Consider the following 23974-nt stretch of genomic DNA (forward strand, 5'->3'; position numbering starts at 1 on the left):
ACAGTCTTTTTATTTGCATTTTCAAAGGTAACATTCTTTCTTTATCCCAGACGCTGCAGTTCAAGTCTGTCAGAGAGTGAAGGAAGCAAACCAGGGAGGCGCCACTCTCACACCATAATGAGTATGACAGACGGTGATAGTCCTCCTCAGCTGCCCTCTCCTACCCGCCCCCTCCACTCAACCACAGGCAAGGTTCCACTCACCAATGTGGGTGAGTCTGTCCTGTAGGACCTCCAGAATATGACCTTGGATGAATAAATTTAAAGAGTCAAACAAGATAAAAAAAAGATTTACTTTGGTGAACGTGTTGTTGACATATTATGATTATGATTATGACAAACTCACTAAATGATTATGTAAATACAAACAATAATGAATTTCTACTCTAACTCATATACCGTGAGGAAAGGCTTGCCATGGAAGCAAATGTCGGTCAAGTCAGGCTATATTTATCAGTGTTGTAGACCTGTAGTGTTGCCTTTCACTGACTCAACAAATAGGTACCACTGCTCGCTGTATTCCATGCTCAACTTAAGGCCTTGGATTTTCTGACTCAAAGTGCATTTCTTATGTTTTAGTTGCCCCCATTTCCAGTGGCACCCCGAGGATATCTCGCTCCAACAGCATAGGCCCCCCAAGTGACTCCTGTGATCTGTATGGAACTTCCCCCCTGGGCAGCAGTATGGCCCTGGCAGACCGGCCCAAAAGCATGATGCGTTCAGGGTCTTTCCGTGAAACAGGGGAAGATGGTGAGATACTGTAAACTCCAATGCGTCAGATCAGTGGTTCTCAACCTTTTGGCATCGCGACCCCCATTTTAACAGTTAAAGGGTTCGTGACCCCCGCTCGGGTCACACCGTGAGAAATAGAAATAATAGCCTACATAATTCTTAAAAAACAAGAAAGAAAAATGGCTAAAATGAAATTAATCAAATAACGAACAAATAATGGCACTCTGGTACAATAGCAAACACATGCTACAATAAAATATCACATTATATGCTAATGAAAATATGGCTATTTTATCTAAATGATCTGGCGACCTCCCAAATTTGTCTCGCGACCCCCAGGTTGAGAACCACTGCGTCAGATGAAGCAAAGAAAAAACTTGTTTTTTTTTTAAATTATTTTCTTATGCTCTTGTGTCTTTTTCAGTCCATGGCTCTGTATTGTCTTTGGCATCAAATGCTTCATCCAATTATTCGTCTGTAAGTATTCCTCTTCAAGAACAATGTACAAGAAGACACATGAAGCAATTACAGTGTAAAACTGAATTTACTGTTTTTACAGCAATGTACTCATGAAACAAGAATTTGTTTGTTTTATAATTGTTATGAATATGCAATTTTTCAAGCCAGAATCATTTTAAAGCAGTACTAAGTTATTTGTTTACCTTAGTAAATCCTTTCCACAGTCCCTCTGGGGGTAATACAAGTGTTGAGGGGATGATTGGGGGGTCTTTCATCTTCCCCTGGTGTCTCTGGCCAGAAAACCACAACTGCAACTTTCCTGCCACCGGGTTGGAGGCGCAATACACACTAATAGAATCACAAAAAAGAAGCTAACAGGCTAACGGACAAAGCTATCTGCAGGCTAGCACCACATAAACAGTATTTACAGCCAACGTTGCGTGAAAAAAAACTCTCCATTGTGTAATTGGATGTACAATATCCCTCTCTCCCTTTGACTTTTTGTCAACGTAGTATTTACTCTCACGGACAATTAATGAGTAAAAAACGCAACCTGCTACGACACCTGCAGTGGCGCTTATGGCCTCTAGGGGCATGAGTTACTTAGTTCTGCTTTAAAGAAATAATTTAGGTTGTGATATTTTAACTGATTTATGATTGTAGTAGTGCATCTATATAGAACAATTTTAACAATTACGTTTCAATATTGTTTTGAAATGTGAGTATAAAGTACCTTCAGTTTAAAAAGCACACAACATATGTATACCGAGACCACCCAACCAGCCTTTATTGTGTATTTTTACCATGCTTTCTGTAGAATGAGGAGAGGATACAAGGCGAGGTAAGGCCGCTGCGCTGTCGCTCTCATATTGTGTGTCATTTGTCATTTCCTGTAGCCTCACTCGTCAGCTCTTATCATTTTGTTGTGTGTGGAGTGTGCCCGTGTTATAACACAGCTCATGTTATCTGGAATACAGTGTCCCATCTCCATCGTATGCCTTCTAATAATAACACGTTCATATTTTGCATGAACACTTTTACACAGTGGTCCTCAATTGTTTTTTCATCTTTTTTTGTGAAGGATTTGTTGCTTTCCAAGTCACATGTTAACTTGAAAAATCATGTCTAAGAGTACACAGACTTGTTTTTTGTCATATATATATACATTATATTATTATTTATATTTATCCTGGATAAACTTGTTCAAAAGCAAAGGAAATGAGGACTAAAACAAAAATAAATGACCAGTAACTAAATGACATGTGTCTGATGATCTAAACGTAATCAGATTGGATCCACTAATCCTGTACAGTAACAATTCTTATTTGTTAAGACAGTTTTAGAACCACTGCTCATGTAATCAATGAATATTAATATTTTATACCTATATTTGCATTAAGTATACAAAGTAAATAGTTGATTTTTCTGAAATATAAGTTTGCTTGTGTTTACAGCAAATCCGTATGTTGAGAAGAGAACTCGAGTGTTCCCAGGAGAAGGTCGCGAACCTCACCATGCAGCTTTCTGCCAACGTACGTGTTTATGGGAGTTTTCTTTGCTGTCTTTCTTTGATTAACAGAGGGAGTAATGAACTGAACTGGATCTTTTTTCCTTCTCACTTATATGACTTACTGTTGTTGTTAATGCAATGAAGTCCACCTGGAATTATCTATTTGTATTTACTTTTCACATTGGCACATACAATAGTTTAATTACTGCTGAGCATAGGCTGCAGTGTTACCCCACATTGCCATTCCTTATTAATAAGGAATTATAATCTTCTCTTTTCTCCTGTATGCATATTTTATCTTTCATTTCTTCCCCTAATGCTCCCTTTCTTTTTATTCCTTGATTTATTACAATGGACTGCTTCACACTGACCTGCTCACTGGATGCTGCTGTTGCAGATAGGACAGGTTTGTTGCCCAAAGGCTGACAGCTCACTAATTCTTCAGAAATATTTCACTGACTGTTGTTGATTATGCCAGAGATGTAGTAACTTAGGACTGGGACTTGACTAAGGGCAGTGATTTGTGGGTAGTTAAATGCTATCAGAACTGGATGAGGTGATAGTTACTTCACTTGAAATTGGACGTGCACATTCAGAACTTGGACTGGGAAGCTGAAAAATTTAATTTGGACTTGGAGTCGACTTGGAGGAGTCTGAAATGAATGATTAGAACAGTGCGGACTTGAAGGTTTCTTGGACTCAAAAAATCATGACTCGACTATATCTCTGGTTAATGCATGATAACTTATAACTATAATATATATATATTTTGTACGTGTCATTTTGCTTAAGCATTTAATTTTATTATTTTCTCGACACTATCATAAGTTCAATGTGTTTTAAGCAGTTCTACAACATTTCTTATCTGCATCACCAAAACTCCTCCTATTTCGGACATCATCTCCAGCTGTCTGTCTAAATTGGTCACTGTGAGTATTGAGATTGTGGACTAATTTTGTATATCTTTATCTGTGTTTGTCTAAAGGCTAATCTGGTCGCTGCTTTTGAGCAGAGCCTGGCACTGATGACGGCTCGGCTGCAGACGCTGTCGGTGTCCTCAGACCAGAAGGTATTTCATGTTATCACTGATGATGAGCTCCATGCCCCGCGTTCAGCATTAGAAAAGACTTAGCATTTTAACATGCCTGTGGACTTTCTGACTGCTAATCACCTTGCCAACGCTTACCTTTTGGCATTTCACAAATTCCATGAAGAATGTTGGTCACAGATTTGCGTGTAGGACTGTCACCAGTTACTCATCACAGCCTGTCATTGAGATAGACATTCCACCGTCCTGAGTCTCGTACAATCTCGGTTCAGTTACCGGCCTGTGAGATAATGTGCGGCACTTACCCATAATTCCCTTTGCAGGATTCTGAACTCACAGAACTTAAGGACACCATTGATATTCTGCAGGCCAAAAACACAGAGGCACAAGAAATCATTCAAGGGGCTCTCAATAATCCTGACATTGCACCAAAAGGTAATAATTAACTATTCTAGAAGATTGACAACTGAAAGCAATTTATCTGCACTTTTCACTTTGATTTAATTTAGCAATCTAATTTCATATTAGATATTTAAGTGTTATTGATTTTATCTTTGTAACTGTAATTGTATGCACTTTCTTTTATCTATGTGAAAATGTTGCCCTACAAAGAAGCGTTCATTGCTTTGCTGTATCATATTGCACTAATGCTTTCTATACTTTGTGTAGAGATGTTGATCAATCGACAGAATTCCTCCGAGAGCATCTCCAGCCTCGCCAGCACAACCAGTCATTCCAGCATGGGCAGTTTAAAGGAACAGGAGGCCAAAAAGAAGAAAAAGAAAAGCTGGGTAAGGGGAACTTGGATACCGTGATGTTGACAGTTTTCAATCAGATCATAAACAAAGCGAAATCAGTGACGTCATATGTTGTCCCCGGATTCTTTTCCTTGCATGAGTGTGATTCCCTCCTTGGTTTAAATCTGTTATCAATGCCACTGGTATGACTCTGGTCTCTCCCTCATGCTGCCCTGACTTTTATTTTAGGTCTTTGAGGTGAGTGTTGTTGCTAGTAAATAAACCCTAAACATCTTACCCACAGGACTGCATGTGCCAAATGAGTCATACACGTTCAGCCGTAATTCATCCCTGTTATTTGTCCCCTGTGTATTACTCAAATTAGAAGTGGGTGATTTTCCAATATAAAATCAAATGGTGATCTGATCTTGTGATGATCTGCCAAAGTGGTGAGATTGTTATATTGTGATTCGGGCGTGTTTTGTGTTTCATTACTCAAACACACGGCATCTAATGGTCTCCTTCTACGATACTTGGTTTTCGATACCTTTGTATACTAAATTATTTGTCACAGATGAATCATTTTAATTTATTCCTTTTCCTTCCATTTAATATAGTTTACATTTGAATTATTTGTTTGAGGTGAAGCAACAGAGAAAGTTCCTTTAACCACAAAAGGGGGCGGAAAAAAAACCCATTTTTTTCCGTGATTTTCCCCAATTTTTGCAATATTTATTCTTTCCCCCAAATTTTCCAATTTAATTCCCAAATTTACCCCAATTTTTCCACTTTGTTTGCCTATTTTTCTTCCTCTTTTTTCAAAATGCTTCCATATTGATTTCAAGTTGTTTTTTTCAAATTTACCCCGATTTTTTTTAAACTTTTTTCTCAATTTCCCCCCTTTTTTATTTCTTTTTTTTAATTTTATTGTGTGTCACTTTTTTACTTATTTTAAATTTTGATGACCAACAGCATCAAAACGTGTTTTTATAAAGATTGCATATCTCTTTTCCAATACCTGACTGATTTTCTTTTAACTTTGACGTGTAAGGCCACAGAAGAAGAATTAAGTTCTTTCTTAGAGCAATATAAAGCTACTAAGTGCATCACGATCAAATGGAAGCTGTGACCTATACTCTGTGCAAGTTGCGATATTTTTTTATACTTACAGTATCATAACGTTCACCCCTGAATGAAGCGATGAGTCCATTACTGCATTGCAATAACACAGGACTCCTTATAACAGTCTTAAATGGTCTTGCAGTTACGCAGCTCCTTCAACAAGGCGTTCAGTAAGAAGGGGTCAAAGGCATCAGGCTCATATGCTGACATTGAGGAGATCGCTACCCCAGAGTCCTCCGCTCCTCCCTCTCCTAAAGTCCATCGTGAACTGGAAAACCCCACACCATCTATGAAATCCTCAACATCTGCGTCATCATTGGGGTAAGGATTGTCACTGATGTTTACGAGAGGAGCTTAATCTAAATGCACCTCATGTTGTTAGTCCGACGATCCGTGTCACATTAACACTTACATTGTTCGTGTTGCGTATCCTCAGACTGTGTGAAGGGGTAGAGGGGAAGGATGAGAAGGTGGTGTCGGACTTACGCTCAGAGCTGTGGGAGAAGGAGCGCAAGCTGACAGACATCCGCCTCGAGGCCCTGAGCTCTGCCCATCAGCTGGAGCAACTACAGGATACCATGACCAATATGCAGGTCTGTACAGCGCAAACATCTGATCAAGTGTTTTTATTCACAATAATGTAAAAGGACTCATCCTTGTCGAATACATTATGATGTCTATGTTTTAAGAAGCACCATAGACCATAGGGGTGGGAACCTGTGGGTACCTCACGATACCATACGATACAATACGCGATACATGGCTTACGATTATGATTATCTCACGATACGCCGATACTGCCATAATCGATATATTGCCCAAAAATAACATACGATACATCATGATTAAAAAATAAACTTTCTACTTTAAGCCATTACATATTATTCATCATTTATATTTCTTTTCATGTGCTTTGTACCCCTATTTTCTATTTCTATAAATTATCCCGACTTACACACTGAAAATGGGCCTCAGTGACTTCCTATACATTTAAATAAACAAGAAATCACAGTCCTATTTAAAAAGGAATAAATCAACCTCAAATTAAATATATAAATATACAAACTATCATTAAAAGTTATTTATTTGTGTGACAGTATTTGGTCCAATTGCATAAAACTGTAGTGTTGCCCCCTGCTGTCCTGACTGAATTCTCGATCATTGTTGGCCTCTATTGACTGTAAAAACAGTGGAGCACCGCTGCTGCATGAATATGCATGATGTTGCTCATTAATATGCATAACTTCATCAAAAGTGTCGATATCGGAATAAAAAGCATCGGCATCGTATCGTCCCACAAAATATTGTGATATTGGAAATATAATATTGGAAAATCGATATACTGTCACACTCCTAATAGACCAGCTGTTGATTTTGTGCATATCCTTTTTTTCCCCATAGAGGACAGTGGAGAAACTGAAGACTGAAAATGACCAACTAAAGACAGGTGGTGTCTCTCCCTGTCCATCTCCTGGACCCTCCAGCTCTGCGTCCCAGTCCTCAGGCCTCACTGCACTTGGAAATTCATCCCCACGTCAATCTGTAGCAATGCAGCTGCCCAAAAGCTACAGCAGGGGGCTGAGTGAGGGCAGTTCAGGTACCATTGTTAAAAGGATTCCGCAGTCAATCAATAAGAACACCAAGTTAATGTCACATAATAATATAATAGTATGATATTCATGGTATTGATTACAAACATTTCTGGTGTTTCTTATGTCATGTAGATGTCTTCAGTTCCGATTCTCTCAGCCATTCCACTCAAAGAGATGATCACCGAGTCAGGGTGGTGGTTTGTGTGGCAAAGTTACATGTTTTCAAAGATGTAAGAAAGATTTATTTAGATATTTGAAATACTTCACAATTGTCGGGTTAATTTTCGCATTGCAAAATGTGTCAACAGGATGTGAAACAGCAGGAGTTCTTCATTGGCACGATCAGGTTAAACGGCAGGATGGACTGGACCATGTTGGATTCGGCTGTCAGCCAGGCTTTCAAGGTGCTGAAAATTATATCCTCAATTATAAGATGAATGCCTTTTGCTTTGTAAGATAGGGTTGGAAATCTCTTCACAAATCTAATTGAGAACTCATCGGGACGTGCTGTATGTTTTGGCACCGTTTTATAATCTGCAGGTGTACATCACTAAAGTGGACCCCACCTCCAGTCTTGGGCTGTCTACAGACTCCATCTACAGCTATAGTATCGGTCATATCAAGAGGGTTCTGGGAGGAGAAGTGCCTGAAACACAGCCATCTCGCTGCATGTCTCGAGGTCCAAGCAGCATCACAGTGGCACTGAAAGGTATGTAAAAATGTTGTGTGTTCAAATCCTACTCTTGTAATACTTTTTTTTTTTTTAATGAAATTTGCATCCTGTGAAGCTGAACCCTACCTAAAATCACGTGCGATATACAGCTATCACTCAATCTTGGAGTGTTTTCTAGCCGGCTCCTCTCCACTTGTGCATGTTGGAATGAATATACCGAAGTGCTCGGAGAGCTGGTGAAGCAGTGGCCGACTCGACCGTGCTCTCAGCAACTTGATCTAGTCGTAGCTCAGATTCAAAGAGGGCCAGCAGCTTGACTCCCTTTAGACACGTGGGCCCCAGAAATGGCGAGAAGGAACTTTAGACGTCTGTAGCCTGGTGGGGGTGCAATCAGTCCCTATACTTGATGCGTAGGTATTTTTAGAGCTAAATATTTTAGCAGCATGTTGCTTATTGAGGCTTTGCAAGGTGAAAGAAATATTTTTCAACTTCCAAAGTAGATCTGTCTAAATTTCTTTCAACATGTTAACAATTCACTGCGGCTAATTGAGTATCTCTGAAGTGCCAACATGAACTTGGACAGTGGTGCAAATTTCAAATTTAAATGGAATCATGATCAAATCTATTCATTGCAGTGTTAGGGGGAAAAAAACTGTCTTTATGCCTGAACCATCTGCTGAAAATATTAAAATCTGATGTTGTCTGTTGTTGTTTAGGCTTGAAGGAGAAATGTGTGGACAGTTTGGTCTTTGAAACCCTCATTCCGAAACCTATGATGCAGCACTACATCAGTCTTATCCTCAAGCATCGCCGGCTCATTTTGTCCGGTCCGAGCGGGACGGGTAAGACCTACCTGGCATCCCGACTGGCTGAGTACCTGGTTGACCGCAGCGCCCGGGAGGTCACAGAGGGCATTGTTGTAACTTTCAACATGCATCGTCAGTCATGCAAGGTACAACAGTTTAAGTATTTGTATACCATTAAAACATGTAACAATACATTTAGTTTATTTATTTTTACGATTTATTTTTCTCATGTACCTGCCTGATTCTAAAATAACATAATTTTCTTTTCTATTTGTTATTTTCTTTAATTTACAAGCACATAAATAAAAGGTGAATGTATTGATGTACAGGTATATATGATCCATGATCCTCTCAGTAGCAGCTTTTGAATGTTTATCATAATGCAAATATAATAACCGTGAAATATATATTGAGAATACATGAATATTTTCTGTATCAGACTTCAACATAATAACAATAGAACCTGTAGATGGGTGTGAGTGCTTCCTGAACCTCGTGTGCACTTTTTCTGTTTTCCCTTTGCCAGGATCTGCAGCTTTATCTTTCAAATCTGGCAAATGAAATAGACCGGGAAACCAGTGCTTCACAGATTCCGCTGGTCGTGATTCTTGACGACATACATGACACTGCGTCACTCAGTGAGCTAGTGAATGGTGCTCTTACCTGCAAATACCACAAATGGTCAGTTCAATCATTTGTTTCATTTATATCAAATATCGCGGGGTGTTTAACATTTTCTGCTTTCATTGCAGTCCCTACATTATAGGGACAAGCAATCAGCCTGTCAAGATGACCGCAAACCATGGACTTCATCTCAGTTTCAGGTGTTGTTTTCATTGCGTTCAGCTGCGTGCAGTGTAAACAAATCAATGCATCTCTGTGTAAACAAATCTAGTAAACAGTATCTACTTACAGCATCTGACCTCACGCTACACTCACTGTAATAAAAATGTATAACAATTCTGATGTGTTTTAGGATGGTTACCTTCTCCAACAATGTGGAGCCTGCCAATGGCTTCTTGGTCCGCTACCTGCACAGGAAGATGATGGAGTCTGAAGATGAGAGAAATTTGACTAATGAAGACCTGATACGTGTCCTGGACTGGTTGCCCAAACTCTGGTATCACTTGCACACGTTCCTGGAAAAGCACAGCACATCTGACTTTCTTATAGGTATATATATATATATATACCCATCACTTTAATTTAGCAAGGAATGTATTTGAATGCAGAATGTTGATGAGATGTATTTTCCGTAGGGCCTTGCTTTTTCCTGTCCTGCCCGGTGACTGTGGAGGAGTTCCGCTCTTGGTTCATTGACCTTTGGAACCATTCTATTATTCCATACTTACAAGAGGGAGCAAAGGACGGCTTCAAGGTTCTAAATGTTTATGATGGTTTTAATTGCATTAGTTCATATTTCACATTGCTAAGGGCCCCAGATGCATAGATTAAAATTTCCTGGTATGTTGTGCAACTGCAGGTCCATGGGCAGAAGGCGGTTTGGGAGGACCCAGTGGAGTGGGTAAGGGGCACACTTCCTTGGCCTTCAGCCCAGCAAGACCAAGCAAAACTATTCCACTTGCCTCCACCAAACATTGGTTCCAGCAGCCCAGGACAGGCCATTGAGGAGAGGCCCCACAAGGAAACTCCACCCAGCTCCATGGAATCTGATCCACTGGTAAAGTGCATGCCATTTCTCGTCTAACTTTTGAAACAAGGTTGAATATTTTATTAATTGAGGAACACTTCTTTCATTCTCTTTTTTGTTTAGATGGCAATGCTTTTAAAACTTCAAGAGGCCGCCAATTACATTGAATCTCCTGATAAAGAAGACACACACTTGCCTAAATTTTGAACAAAAGCTAATATTTAGCTCTGAAATAAGCTATAATGGGTTTGTTTGGTCCACTCCAGTGCGAATGTGTATATTGAGAAACACATTAGAATCCCAATAACTGTTGGGATCTGATGGGATCCGATTTTCTGTTCCCGTGTCTCTCATTTCTAATACCCTTCGATATAGTGCTTTCAATAGAAAATACACACAGTATAGAGAAAAAGTAGCTGTTTACTGACATTCACCTTCTTGAGTTCCCCTTAACTGGTGCTAACGGATCACTGAAGTGTCTCATGCCACACTTATATTTCAGGTGATTTGTGCTGTAGCACACACTAAACAGACCATTCTGTGAGCGCTACAGTGTTCATTAGAATACAAATTTGTTACTAATTATTAGTTGGTCACTGGAGAGTAGGACAGCATGAACAGTGCATATCAAGACTAGTTACATATGCAATTCAGAACACAAACAAAGCAGGTGAACTATAACTCAAAGCCTTATGAACATAGACATGGATGTCTCTTCAACTTCAGCTGACTATTCTGGTGCTTTCTCCATGTCCTCATTAAGGCTGTTTGTAGTCTCAACATTCTTCAGCAGTTTTAAGTCTTGTTTATTCAAGCTGTCATATTCTTACATACGGTATATGAAACCCAATTTCATTTGCACATTCAAGCACTGGAGTGTCCCTTAACGTTTTTATTGTTGACTCTAGTACCATGCATATCAGGTTTTTCATTATTTGCATGGATACAGCAGTCACCTTCTTAATATACAGTGTGATTAAATCACCTTCTCTGTGTTAAACACAACAAAAGTCCATTAAAAGATGAATGCTTTCAATTTCTTATTCATAATACTTCATGAGACTTCAGACTGTCTGGATGTCATCATAGAGTTTTCACAGATCTATATCACATTTCTATTTCTCCTTCATTGACTATTGTTGCACAGTATATTTAAAACTATCTCAGCTAAATATATGAATCAAAGGCAACAATAGTTTATTTATACTGTGTGTACAAATTATTTTGTTGCTTTATGTGTAACATGCTATACCAAATACTTTGATGTTTTTTTTTTTCTATGAATGTATCAGATTTTTTACACCGTATCAGTCATTGTCATAGGTGCTTTCAAAGTAGCCTTATCACAAGCCACACTTAAACTCAGAGCAAATTGAAAAAAAAAAAACTACCTATCTCAATTCATGTGCAACATTTAGTCTTAGTTATTTTATTGAACAGTGTCACCTATTATCATGTACTGTGACATGTAATTGATGTTTAAATTCTCCATTGTCAAGGTTCAACTTAAAATTAGCACTGTTTAGTGTCCAAGATGTGAACTAGATCTGGGATATAATGAACTGTGTTGTAGAAGTGCTCAAGCGCATTATGTAGAGCCAGTAAAGTCCTGTGAGTGATTCTATGGTGTATCTCCATACAGATTTATATTTAGAAACAAGTTTGGGAGGTAAAAGCACAGATTAAAAGAAAAAAGATGTAAAATAAAAGGAATAGAGTTACTGTAAGTGACACATTGTTAAATTTGTGTCAAAGTAATCCATCCGTAAGGCATAAGTTTAGGTGCTTTTCTTTTGTACATAACTACTGTAAATGAATGTCACTCAACTTTTTTATAGTTTGACAAAAGAGTGTCAATTTAAGAGGCTTTGGCTTTGTTACTGCACTGTGCTCCAAACTGACCACAAACCGGTAGTCCAGTATGTAAATGTACCACGGCGTGACTGAGTACCAAACCAGCCACGAGGTTGTGTTTTCTCTGTTGTAAATAAAAAAATGTGATAGGAACTTGCTACCTGGTTTACAAACATCCCGGTCATCTCATTCCACTCACTGGTTATTGTGCCTGTATTAACTGTGATTTGTGTAGGCTTCCTAGTGTAAAAAAAAAAAAAAAAAGAATATACCGCAACTTACTGGTAATGGCATTCAGCAAAGATGGCATGTTTTTATCTGATATGTCTGCACTGGACCACATTGAGCCAAACTACATCCCTGAAAATATTGTAAGCCTAAATTAGGGTAAGATAATGTACTGTAAGCCTTAACAGCAAAATGTTGGTTGCGTCAGTGTGTCACAGACAGGGTAAACGTTTTTTTGGGGTTTGCTGTGCAACTCTGCAACGATTATGAGAACATAATCAGTTTCATATAGATGGTCTTTTGATGATATAATGTTTAGTGAATGGTTTGTGTGCAACAAGGCAATATAAGCCTGAAGAAGAGTAAGCGGGCCAATGCAGGTTACTGTATAGTCCTTTTTTCCCCCTTCTTCATTTTTTTGAGATGTTATGCAGTATATTATGTTCCTGACATGCAAATGATGTTTTTAAAATGTTCTAAATGCATGTAAACTCACTGTGTGAAAAGAAGAAATGTTGTATTGTGGAGAGAGCATAAGAGAAAATGTTTTCCCTTGTAATACTCAAATATTTGATATTTCTTACCTTCTTTTTTTTTTTTTTCTTCTTCTTTTTTTTGCTACAAAATCTCCTTTCTAAAATATTATGTTATTTTGTACAGGACATCATTGTAAAGATTGTAAATAGGTCAGCATTCTGGATGCGGCTACAATCAGAGCAGAGAAAGCAGCAGGCTTTTTGTGAAGAGACAGGATCCAATGCCGGGATCATGCTTTTTTTTTTAAGGCTCATCATCCATTTATCACTGTTTGCTGGAATCAATAAAATACATATTATATTTAACTTCATTGATTACTTTCAATTGTCATCTTCAATATCTTCATGTCATTAATGTGCTCTATGAGGCCTACCAGGACAGTACATTTACAGGGTGTATTCATGTCAGAAAACTGATCAAATGCACTTTTACAACTTTTCTGAAGAAGTTTGTTTTATGTAAAGCAGGAGCACTTAATTCTTGGTTTTAAAAGTCAGCTCTTTGCAAAAGTTGTTTACTGTGATTCTTCATGTCGAAATTCCCCATGGTGGTCTGGTCCTTGACACAGTGTGGCCCCGGTCCAGTAAAAGCTATCCGTTACAGGGGGGCGGAGTCTGAGCCCTGTCCCTCATATAAAAGCTTGTGACACCTCCAGGAAAGATGGCATTGGATTCGCTTCACGGACTTTACCAGTTGGGAATTAGCTGCAACCTTCACCATGCCGTCCAAGCCTGCCCCAATCAAGAAGGCGGCGAAGAAAGAACCAGCCAAGAAGGAGGAGGAGAAGGCCCCGGAGCCCGAAGCCGCTCCTGCCCCCGCTGAGGAGGCCGCCCCTGCCCCAGCCGAGGCCGAAGCCGCACCTGCCGCTGAGGAGGCTGCACCCGCCGACGGTAATGCACACGGCAGTGGCTAAGTCGCTCACATTTATCCCTGGATGAGCCATGGATGAAACATGTGTAGTTAGCCGTGGATGGTTTACTCAGAGCGAAAAGGTTGGAGACACGGTAAGGAAGTTGGGACGGCCCGGAGAGCGGTTTCCATGGCAATCAGACCGGAGTCCTACAGCACTGCATCAAATAATGAGATTAAAACATCCCAATTAACACAAAGTACCACTGAAGTACCATTGAAATATATACCTCACCAACACACAAAAGTAAGCAAATCTAAACCATTACATTTATCATCACATTCTTCATTAGAATAAACTTACTGCATAGCTCACCTTTCCTAACAATAACATCCAGCCATCATCTTACATGTCTCTGCTGCTCAAGACTCCACTGATGGAAGGGAGGTCAAACTGTTGTCTGCACATCTTATTTATTTTAAATATGTTTACATATTGTGCTAACTACTAATTGCCTGTGATATGTTCTCCTAACCTCTAATATAAGCCACTGCTGCTTTTGCTGCTAAAGGATCCCCTGAAGCCCCTGCCCATGGTAATACAATTGACAGAAGTAGCCTATAATAGGTTACTAGTTGATTGCAATGTCGTATTATTAAACTAACATTTTACTTTTTGATCCGTGTTTTGGTCATGAATGTCCACAATGTTCTTTGAGTAAGTATAATAACCGGGAAAACTAGGACTCATTCTTCTTTTATGAAACTCTTCTAACTGTACTAACGTGTTGTCTGTTGTATGTTTTAACATCTGACACGCTGCTGCTGCTTCTGCTGCAGAAGGATCTGCTGAAGCTCCAGCAGAGGGTAATAATAACAGCTTTATCAAGATTTCATAAGACCATAGCGTGTAAGGCTAAAAATGTAACTCTTATTTCTATCTTTCATTATCTACTGTAGTGATAATAACAGTTTCTGTAACTAGTTGTCTGTGCACAATGTGTGATGCCTGTGATATGTTTTAACCTTTAACATTAGCTGCCGCTCCTGCTGCTGAAGAACCTGCTGAAGCTCCTGCTGAGGGTAAAAAGCTATTTTGTAGGCTAACATTTTCTAAGGCTAATATTTTTACAAAAATAAATAAATAGTAATTTTACTACATTTGTAAATTACTATGTTTGGTCATGTTTGCTGCACACATGTGATGCTCTAACTTCTAACGTTTAACATTAGCTGCTGCTCCTGCCGCTGAAGAAGCTGCTGAAGCTCCTGCTGAGGGTAAAAAGCTATTTAATATAGCAATGAGGTTATGTTTTAACTTGTAAGGCTAACACATTTGATTCTTTTCAACAACATTCAATGTAATATATACAGTAGACTATATGTTTGTTTGTTTTTCTTTTTTGAAAACTTAAGTTGAAGTAGATGTATGCACTTCATAAAATCATGCTCGCTGCACAAGTCTGATGCCTGTGTTCTAACCTGTAACATTAGCTGCTGCTCCTGCCGCTGAAGAAGCTGCTGAAGCTCCTGCTGAGGGTAAAAAAGTGATTTAATATAGCCATAAGGTTATGTTTTAACTTGTAAGGCTAACACATCTGATTCTTTTCAAATACATTTAATGTACAATATACAGTAGACTATATGTTTTTTTGTTTTTCTTTTTTGAAAACTTAAGTTAAAGTAGATGTATGCACTTCATAAAATCATGCTCGCCGCACAAGTCTGATGCCTGTGTTCTAACCTGTAACATTAGCTGCTGCTCCTGCCGCTGAAGAACCTGCTGAAGCTCCTGCTGAGGGTAAAAAGTGATTTAATATAGCCATAAGGTTATGTTTTAACTTGTAAGGTTAACACATCTGATTCTTTTCAAATACATTTAATGTAGGCTGTATGTTTTTTTTTTTTTCTTTTTTGCAAACTTAAGATAAAGTAGATGTATACACATTATAGAATCATGCTCGCCGCACAAGTCTGATGCCTGTGTTCTAACCTGTAACATTAGCTGCTGCTCCTGCCGCTGAAGAACCCGCTGAAGCTCCTGCTGAGGGTAAAAAGCTATAGTACACATCCCTATGAATTGACAAATTAATTTGTCGTTAAGGCTAACAACTGAATAACTTTTCTTCAGTCTACAATGCTCTACATATTTCCCCTTGCAAATTATAATTTTAATTTTGTGCCATATATTTGCACAACTCTCATGCCTGTGTTCTAACCTTTAACATTAGCGGCTGCTCCTGCTGCAGAAGGATCTGCTGAAGCTCCTGCTGAGGGTAATATAGATGGATATTACAAAGTCTTACGATGTTTAAAGCAATTCTATTAATGACTATAATCTGTAAGCTCTATCTAGTGCAGAACATTACTGTAGCAATCCTTTACTAAAACTCGTTTTAGTAAAGGATCGCTAGTGCTTGTTGGATTAGTGCTTTCTGCGCTAATAATCTAATGCTAATCTTTTCTAACCTCTAATATCAGCTGCTGCTCCTGCTGCAGAAGGATCTGAAGCTCCTGCTGATGGTAAACATTTGTAATGATTTACCATATCTATGATGCCTTTATATCTATATCCTACACAATATTTATGAGCTTTATTTGGTAAGGTTAACAAAGACACTAACCTCTTGACTCTAGCCAAGAGCTATATCAATCTTAATCATTATCATCTTTTGAAAGATATCTCATCTGCTTAACTGCACTAATCATTAATATCTAACATTTAAAATTAGCTCCTGCGCCTGCGCCTGCTGCAGAAGAAGCTGCTCCTGCTGCTGAAGGCGAAGCACCTGCTGAGGGTAAAGCAAAAGCAAAATATGATGTTCCTTTCTATAGTTTTGACCAGTGAAACTATTGGAATAGAATAGTGCAGTTTTTGAAGCTTAATTTACACATGCATTGCAAATAAGATGCTTTGTACCTGCTACCAAGCACCAATAATAATTGACGCTATTGTTAACATTAGGTGAAGCTGCACCTCCTCCCGAGGAGGCCAAACCCCCCACTCCTACACCTCCACCAAAAGGTAACACTCCCTCCATCTTATGCTTTTTACTTCAGTTTTTCAATTCCATTATGTTTTCTCTTTTGTTATGTTGTTTTGATGTTTTTTCTGTTGAGATGTTCACTTCAGGTATTGTTTGTACTTTTTCAGAGCCCACCAGCGCTCCACTTGACCTGTTTATTGAGGATAAGAATGACACCTCTGTTACCATTATCTGGAGCCAGCCAGAAGTCATTGGACTGTCTGGTTTGGATGGGTACACCATCGAAATTTGCAAAGACGGAAGTAAGTTCTGATGACTTTAACATTCTGAGCAATGCTTTGACATGGACAAAGTTATTTTAATGATCTAAACATTTACTATGTTCCTTGTTTAATTGAGGATATTCATTTTCAATGGATTTATCTAAAAAGGATGATTAAACAATTGCTACAGGGCCCAAATGCTTTTAAAGAGACTGAGGAACATGCCAATTTTTCTGTTAATGTGGGTCAGCCATATTAGTTGCAGCTGTCCCCGAAGTGTCACTACTGGAGTTATGTCACAAGCTTCCTGACTTCTCCCTACAAGGAGAGGGGCATTTCAGGAGCTGCTGTGCTCTCACCGCTTTTAGACATACACCCTACCCTACAGCTGCTGGGTGACTTTCCTTCAGCACTGGAAGCGTTTGAGAAAATAAGATAATAATTAAAATCAACATTGCATCATGGGCCACAGTGAAAACAAACAAATGAATCCTATTGAAACATGTCTTTGTTTCTGTGTATAGCAACTTACATATAACAAACAAAAAACGTATAATTGTTAGCATTTAGCTTTGTTAAGTTCAGTTCATGCTTTGTTCCTTTCAGCTGAGGACTGGAAAGCAGTCAATGAGGACCTGCAGAAGTCCTGCCGTTATGTGATCAAGAACCAAACCACAGGAGATCGTCTGAAGATCCGCGTGGTGGCCGTGAACGAGGGCGGACTCAGCCCCCCAGTCGCCCTGCCCGAGGCCGTCCTGGTTAAGGAGGTTGCTGGTGAGTGAGGCATTTGCAAAACACAGTCACTGATGTACTACTAGAACAAACCTTTTGTTACATAGTTGTTGTTATTTCTTTCCTAACTTTTCTTTTGTATATAGTACATAAAACTGACATAACTGGGTTGAAATTATCAGCAAATAGCCATCTATATATAATGTGTTCTCCACAAATTACATTGTGACAGTGTCAGTGCCATCGAATGCAGCCATAAAAACAGATACAGCATTCGTCCCTCAACAGTCCACCAGCACACCTGTTTCCATGAAAACCTATGGTCCTCTCACTTGTTTACCTTTTAAAGCTGAATACACATTTACGTAGCTCTCATTGCAGGCCTGTTAAGTAGCTGGTTTTAGTGCCGCTGTACACCTAAGAGTGATAATCATGTCCCGTGTATTGGAAATGATTTGCGGTAAAATGAGGATCAGTCCCAACAGTCTTTAAAAAGAGGAGCTGTGTCGTTTGGGAGTCACACATTTCGGTTATGCGTAATGGAGAGATGAATGAGGTGGGCGAGTAACCTGATCCCGGATCACTGGCGCTAGTTCAAAAGTCACATCTGTGCCTGCATTTGCCACTTACAGAAACAGTTCTCGAGTGATTTCTGACAAAACACCCTGAAACATTTCTTTGAGACATGGGTGGCGTGAGATTTCCATTACCACCAAATGATTTTCAGTGAAGACGTTGCATTTACATTGTGCTTGTTGCCAAGGCTCATGCTGGGCGAGTGTCAAGATGCTTGCTGGTGAGATTGATGGCGACAAGTGATGTGTGTGTGAGCAGGTGGGGGCCGGCAGCATGTTAAATTCCAGTGTGCCCTATGTCTGCGTCAAAAGTAGGGGTGGCAGGGTTCAGCACCGGCTTCTCAGGTGTCGCCTAAATCTCCCGACACTTCCAGATATTCACTCTTTATTTTGAAAGATGCCATAGACTTAACTGTGTGTTCAGCTCAGATATTGTAGTTAAACACAAGATAGAATGTCGATGCGATATTACAATTCTTTATAACAAGTTCACTGCAACGAGCAACTCTAATACGTCAACAAATCTTTATATGTGGATTCATATAACATGTACTTTTGTTTGTTTAGCTGTATGTATGATTTTAAGACTTTGTGATCTCACTGAGGCAAGTATAGCTGAGATTCAAGAAAGGTTATGGGAGAGAAAGATATACTACAGTACGTCTGCTTTATTTAGAGTCCTGACAAATGTCCCTCTGGTGGACTTAACAGCTGGTGCTTCCCACCAAATTACTTTTACAAATGAGCGTGCCGAGACGGCGAGTGCCTGTGACTTTTAAGATTTTTTTTTCTTTTACTTCCTTGAATACATTGTTATTTGTAGCAAGTGAATATTGTGCAGCTTTAACTAAACATTGCTACCCTTACGTTCCTGAAAATTGAAACGGTTGTTGGTGTTGTTTAATGACAAGTAATGATAGGTAGAAGAACAACTTGTCTTCAGTCCTCATTCCCCTTTTGCAGACTTTAGATATCTGAAGCCCCATTTCAGAACAATTTATAAAAAAACGTGACCATTGTTTCTTTGTCCAGATCGCCCCAAAGTTCGCCTGCCCCGCTTCCTTAGGCAGAGATACGTCGCTCACGTTGGAGACAAGATCAACCTAACAATCCCATTCACTGTAAGTTTGATTCTCGTATTATTTACATGGCCATGGTTACACAGCGACATCATGCTGATTTTTCTATCCATTTTAAGGGAAAGCCTAAACCTGTTGTGAGCTGGACAAAGAACGGCGCAGCTCTGGACACAAAGAGGGTTAATATTCGCAGCACAGACAGAGACAGCATCCTGTTCATCCGTTCGTCTGAGAGAGATGACTCTGGAGTGTATGAGATGAGCGTCAAAGTGGATGACTTTGAGGACAAGGCTTCACTGATCTTGCAGATTGTTGGTTAGTGACATCTTTTAAATGCTTAAGCAGCCTAACTTACAGACAGTTCACCTTAAATTCCCGGGCCAGGCAGGGTCCTTTTTTTTGTGGAGTTTTAAACAAAGGTCTAGTAAGAATACAATCAAATTATGTTACGTTCTCAAAATAAAAATCATGTACATTTATTTTTGAGTGTTAAGAATTTTCCACCGATTACTTTTAACGTGACAAAAGACACATTTTCAATATCAAGCAAACAATAGCACAGGGAGGAATTAAAGTGGTCTGAATGAAAACTTCTTCACTTCATTGCGCATTTATTACATGATGCATATTATTATGTCCCACTTTTATTCCTTAGAGCTGCCAGGTCCCCCCTCAAGTGTTAAAATTGCTGATGTTTGGGGCTTCAATGTTGCTCTTGAGTGGACCGCACCCTCCGACAATGGCAACACAGAAATCACAGGCTACACAGTCCAGAAGGCCGACAAGAAGACCGGAGTAAGTAGCTGACCTCTCAGTGGATTCATAAATAATACCCCGGAAATATGAGCATGATCCCTTGATAAGTGATATAATAAATCTTCTCTTCTCACTATGCGTGTAGGATTGGTTCACTGTGATGGAGCATTATCATAGACTGAATGCCACCATCTCTGACCTCATCATGGGCAACACCTACAAGTTCAGAGTGTTTTCTGAGAACAAATGTGGAATCAGTGAGGATGCTACCATGTCAAAAGAGGAGGCCAAGATCCTGAAGACAGGTCAGCAGTTATATATATATATATATATATAGTCACAACATTTCCCATGTCTTTAACACAAATCACCTGGGTGTAGAGTAAAAATGTGCTTGAAAAATGCTATCTTGCTTGTATGTATCTATAAAATGTCACTTTCTTAATTAGGTATTGAATACAAGCCCCCTGACTACAAGGAGCACGACTTCAATGAGGCTCCCAAGTTTACCACCAACATGACCGACAGAGCTACTACTGTTGGTTACAGCACCAAGCTGCTTTGTTCTGTCAGAGGAAGCCCAAAGGTAGTGCTTTTGTATTTTGTTAATGTAATTATATATTTGTGCGACTTGTAAGCGGATCTCAAAGTTAGGCCAGCTTTGCTACTTCAAATCATCCTTTAATTTACAGAAATTTACATAGTGATTATGTGTAGGTTTTATCATGCTAAACTGGCTAATGTTAGCTGTCATCAACCAGTACAAGGTTCTGCCGATGACAATGGCTTACTGTAACCCCAGAAGTGTTGTGACACAGGCCTTTGTTGACAGCTGTCTACAATAACATTTAGGCGATCAGTGAGGATATCAAGCAAGCAGCAATCCTCTCTCACCGGTGCATCACTGGCATCCACATCCTGGGAGCATAATCTATTGAGCAGCACACAACACTGTAGTATACATGATACTTTAGGCTCTAATTAGACTGGCATCCTGAGCCTTTAAAACCGGCTCACTGGTGTGAGTAGGGGCCATGGGGTCGTGGGTCATTTAGAAGCAGGATCAGATGAGTAAAATTCTCTTTTGACGCCTAACAGGGCCTTAAAGCAACCAAAGGGAGCCTGCTGCAGTTTGTTTATAACTTTAATTCTGAATGTTTTGCACTTAATGTATTTACCTTAACTTTTTATTTATTTAATATGAATGCCTTTGGCTCTATGTTTGTGTTCCCTGTAGCCCAAGATCATCTGGATGAAGAACCAGATGATCATTGGAGATGACCCCAAGTTCAGGCAGATCTGCGTCCAGGGCATCTGCTCCCTGGAGATCCGTAAGCCTGGTAACTATGACGGTGGTGTGTACTCCTGCAAAGCCAAGAATGACCATGGAGAGACTATTATCAGCTGCAAGCTGGAGGTCAAACGTAAGTCATAACCCTCCTACACGGAAACATTCATGTGTTACATATGTGCTTTACAAAATAAATAAATAAATAAAATGCACCATTTTTTTCAGTTATCGCATCTCTTAACAATGTACTGTGTTTCTTTTCACAGAGCCCGTTGTTGCAGATGCAGATAAGAAATAAATAAGTCAACTCTCTCACAGGTCAGAACAGATTTTCATGGTACAAAATATATCTTGAGTCGTCATGTCAGACAGATTACTTATATAGCTTGAGGTGGCTGAGTGTGTCGGTGGGTTCCATTCCATATATGGTTGTCACTAAACTTGGAAAAGATGGCCTGTGCCACTCACTCAGTCCAAGAGGTAGAAGCAACCATAAATTAAATACGCAATGCCTCATCGTGTTCTCACTTTCGAGACTCAATGCCAGTTCCTCAACTCAGGAACCCGAGCTATGATTTCACCATTGTTTTTAAGGATCTCACCAGGATAAAAATCCGCAGCTAAACCTTCTCAACTCCATAGTTAAATTTAGCAAGTCAGCAAAGTATGTTTACACGCGGGTGTGTTAATACCTAATTTCAGCTTATTGCGGTTGTCCCTTGTGCTAACACCTGTTGTTGTTTCTTGTTCATCTGTTGCTGGCTAATTTAGGAGCAGAGGGAGTGAGGCCTTTACGCATGCGGTATGTGACATTTTTAGCTTTTAGTTTGTTTGAACCATTGTTTCCTGTGAAAACAAACATTTAATTTGTACTTTAATCTCTTGAACTGAACAGGAAGGTGCTGGATTCCTGGAAGACCATGTATATACGGCTGGTGACCACACTACCAGAAGGTGTTCCCTGTGCTGTCCAATGTTCGGATGATCAATTGTTGTCGCTTCATAAGTCCATATCCATGTCCAAAATCTGATTTTCTTCCCAACAAGTCCATCTTTGTACACAGTCATTTCAGTTAGACACCATGAATTCTATGTAACATCAATGTTTATAACAATAAATAATTTAATTTCTGCTTGTGTTTTTTCAATGCAATGTGGTTTGTAAATATGTGCAGGATATTTTGGTGTCCAATAATGTCTGCATGTCAAACATTATATTAAAACATTTAGTAAACAAAAAACCTTATCCAACATTGTATGAACATTAATAGGGCTGTGTGTATGAGGGACTTACTCTTTATGTTTTCAATTAGGAGCGATGAATGTGTAGATTACAAAACGGTATTAATTAGTGGCTGTCAAACACTGAAGGCTTCAGTAAATGGACTCAATCACTTTTAACTCAAATTTCACCCAGCTGCAGTGCCCTGTTGGAAGAAAGCCACTGGTCATTCAAAGGCAGAAGCTCTACCATCCCTCCGACTGAAGCTGTCCCCTAGGAACACAACAGGTATGCCAGGACTTCCATCATAATAATACCAGCTTATAGTCACGATGGTGTAAGTATTTGGTCTGAGAGCTGCTGACATAGTGATATGGGGTCTAATGCCAGAGGTATCCAGGTTATACGGGCCTGCAGATTCAGCAGCAGCATGGGCCACTGCTGAGCATCTACTGGCTCAACTCTCATGGGAAACAAAAACAACGCCATGTGTACAAATATGTTGTCATTAAAGTGAGCTGTTTCAATGTCCGGAATCAAGATAGCTGGACCTTCATGCCAACAATATCTTAGCCGAGGTTTGATCAATCAGGTCCCTTCCAGTGTTAATTTCGTCGACTAAAATATTTAGTCTTAATTTTAGTCAAAGTGATATTTTTGACAACTAAAGTTGGACTAAAACTAAATTAAAACTTTCTCATGAGACTAAAACTGTGACTAAAATGTCCAGATATTTTAGTCGACTAAAATAAGACTAAATAAAAATGAAAAGGAGAGACTAAAATCATCCAAACTTCTATTGACAGTCTGAAAGAACCTCAGATCATTTAAATCCTCTGCCAAATGAACAGGTTTGTGCTTTATTCATGTGGAAGGAGCTCCATGAAGTCGAGAACCTTGATTAAATATTATTATAATGAATATTATAAATGCAAAGTCGACTAAATTCGTCTTAAATTTAGTTGACTAAATTGACATGCAATTTTAGTCGACTAAAACTAGACTAAAATTGAAAAGTTTTTTAAGACTAAATCTCGACTAAAATTCAATTACATTTTAGTCAAAAGACAAAGACTAAAACTAAAATAATATATGTTGTCAAAATTAACACTGGTCCCTTCCTCCAGGCTGTATTCTACTGAGGACGCCAATATTTGATCAGATAGCTTGCCTTTGATGACAGAAGAGTGCCCTCTAGTGTTCGCAGAGTTATAAGGCACTCAAAGCGCTTTACATCAAGTTACCGCTCATTCAATGTCAGACGCGGCGGGC

General features: G+C 39.3%; 2 protein-coding genes across 19 annotated transcripts in view; both read left to right on the plus strand.

Annotated features, from left to right (window-relative positions):
• The window catches only part of nav1b (neuron navigator 1b), a 32791-nt gene extending 19463 nt beyond the window's left edge, over positions 1-13328 (plus strand). The window contains exons 9-28 of the mRNA XM_079579026.1: positions 51-211; positions 579-749; positions 1156-1208; positions 2645-2722; positions 3686-3769; positions 4072-4183; positions 4418-4539; positions 5750-5928; positions 6044-6200; positions 7009-7204; positions 7332-7429; positions 7508-7603; positions 7740-7908; positions 8589-8824; positions 9205-9359; positions 9431-9502; positions 9655-9851; positions 9938-10056; positions 10162-10359; positions 10453-13328. Coding sequence (XP_079435152.1) covers positions 51-211; positions 579-749; positions 1156-1208; positions 2645-2722; positions 3686-3769; positions 4072-4183; positions 4418-4539; positions 5750-5928; positions 6044-6200; positions 7009-7204; positions 7332-7429; positions 7508-7603; positions 7740-7908; positions 8589-8824; positions 9205-9359; positions 9431-9502; positions 9655-9851; positions 9938-10056; positions 10162-10359; positions 10453-10536 — 2737 coding nt within the window. The 3' untranslated portion in view covers positions 10537-13328. The remainder of the gene's footprint in view (positions 1-50; positions 212-578; positions 750-1155; positions 1209-2644; positions 2723-3685; positions 3770-4071; positions 4184-4417; positions 4540-5749; positions 5929-6043; positions 6201-7008; positions 7205-7331; positions 7430-7507; positions 7604-7739; positions 7909-8588; positions 8825-9204; positions 9360-9430; positions 9503-9654; positions 9852-9937; positions 10057-10161; positions 10360-10452) is intronic.
• Positions 13329-13542: 214 nt separating this feature from the next.
• mybphb (myosin binding protein Hb) lies at positions 13543-22613 on the plus strand. 18 transcript variants are annotated; one of them, XM_079578347.1, is made up of 22 exons: positions 13543-13838; positions 14638-14664; positions 14836-14880; positions 15031-15075; positions 15292-15336; positions 15554-15598; positions 15803-15847; positions 16029-16073; positions 16279-16320; positions 16530-16595; positions 16763-16822; positions 16952-17086; positions 17654-17821; positions 19387-19475; positions 19553-19748; positions 20089-20228; positions 20335-20494; positions 20639-20775; positions 21427-21613; positions 21747-21798; positions 22252-22282; positions 22376-22613. In XM_079578347.1, the coding sequence occupies exons 1-20, from the start codon at positions 13667-13669 to the stop codon at positions 21776-21778; spliced, it is 1881 nt and encodes a 626-aa protein (XP_079434473.1). In that variant the 5' UTR covers positions 13543-13666; the 3' UTR covers positions 21779-21798; positions 22252-22282; positions 22376-22613. The 18 variants fall into 18 exon arrangements, with proteins under 18 accessions (XP_079434473.1, XP_079434485.1, XP_079434487.1 ...); XM_079578359.1 differs by lacking the exon at positions 15803-15847 and having other exon boundaries at positions 13544-13838; XM_079578361.1 differs by lacking the exon at positions 15292-15336 and having other exon boundaries at positions 13544-13838.
• The last annotated feature ends 1361 nt before the right edge of the window (positions 22614-23974 follow it).

The sequence above is a fragment of the Gobius niger genome (assembly GCF_951799975.1).
Source record: "Gobius niger genome assembly, chromosome: 20".
NCBI lineage: Eukaryota > Metazoa > Chordata > Actinopteri > Gobiiformes > Gobiidae > Gobius > Gobius niger.

Coding starts and splice junctions, on each gene's coding strand:
- mybphb (XM_079578347.1), top strand. CDS start 13,667: ATGCCGTCCAAGCCTGCCCCAATCAAGAAGGCGGCGAAGAAAGAACCA. Junction 15,599..15,802: donor TGCTGAAGCTCCTGCTGAGG/GTAAAAAGTGAT, acceptor CTGTAACATTAG/CTGCTGCTCCTGCCGCTGAA. Junction 20,229..20,334: donor AGGCCGACAAGAAGACCGGA/GTAAGTAGCTGA, acceptor CTATGCGTGTAG/GATTGGTTCACTGTGATGGA.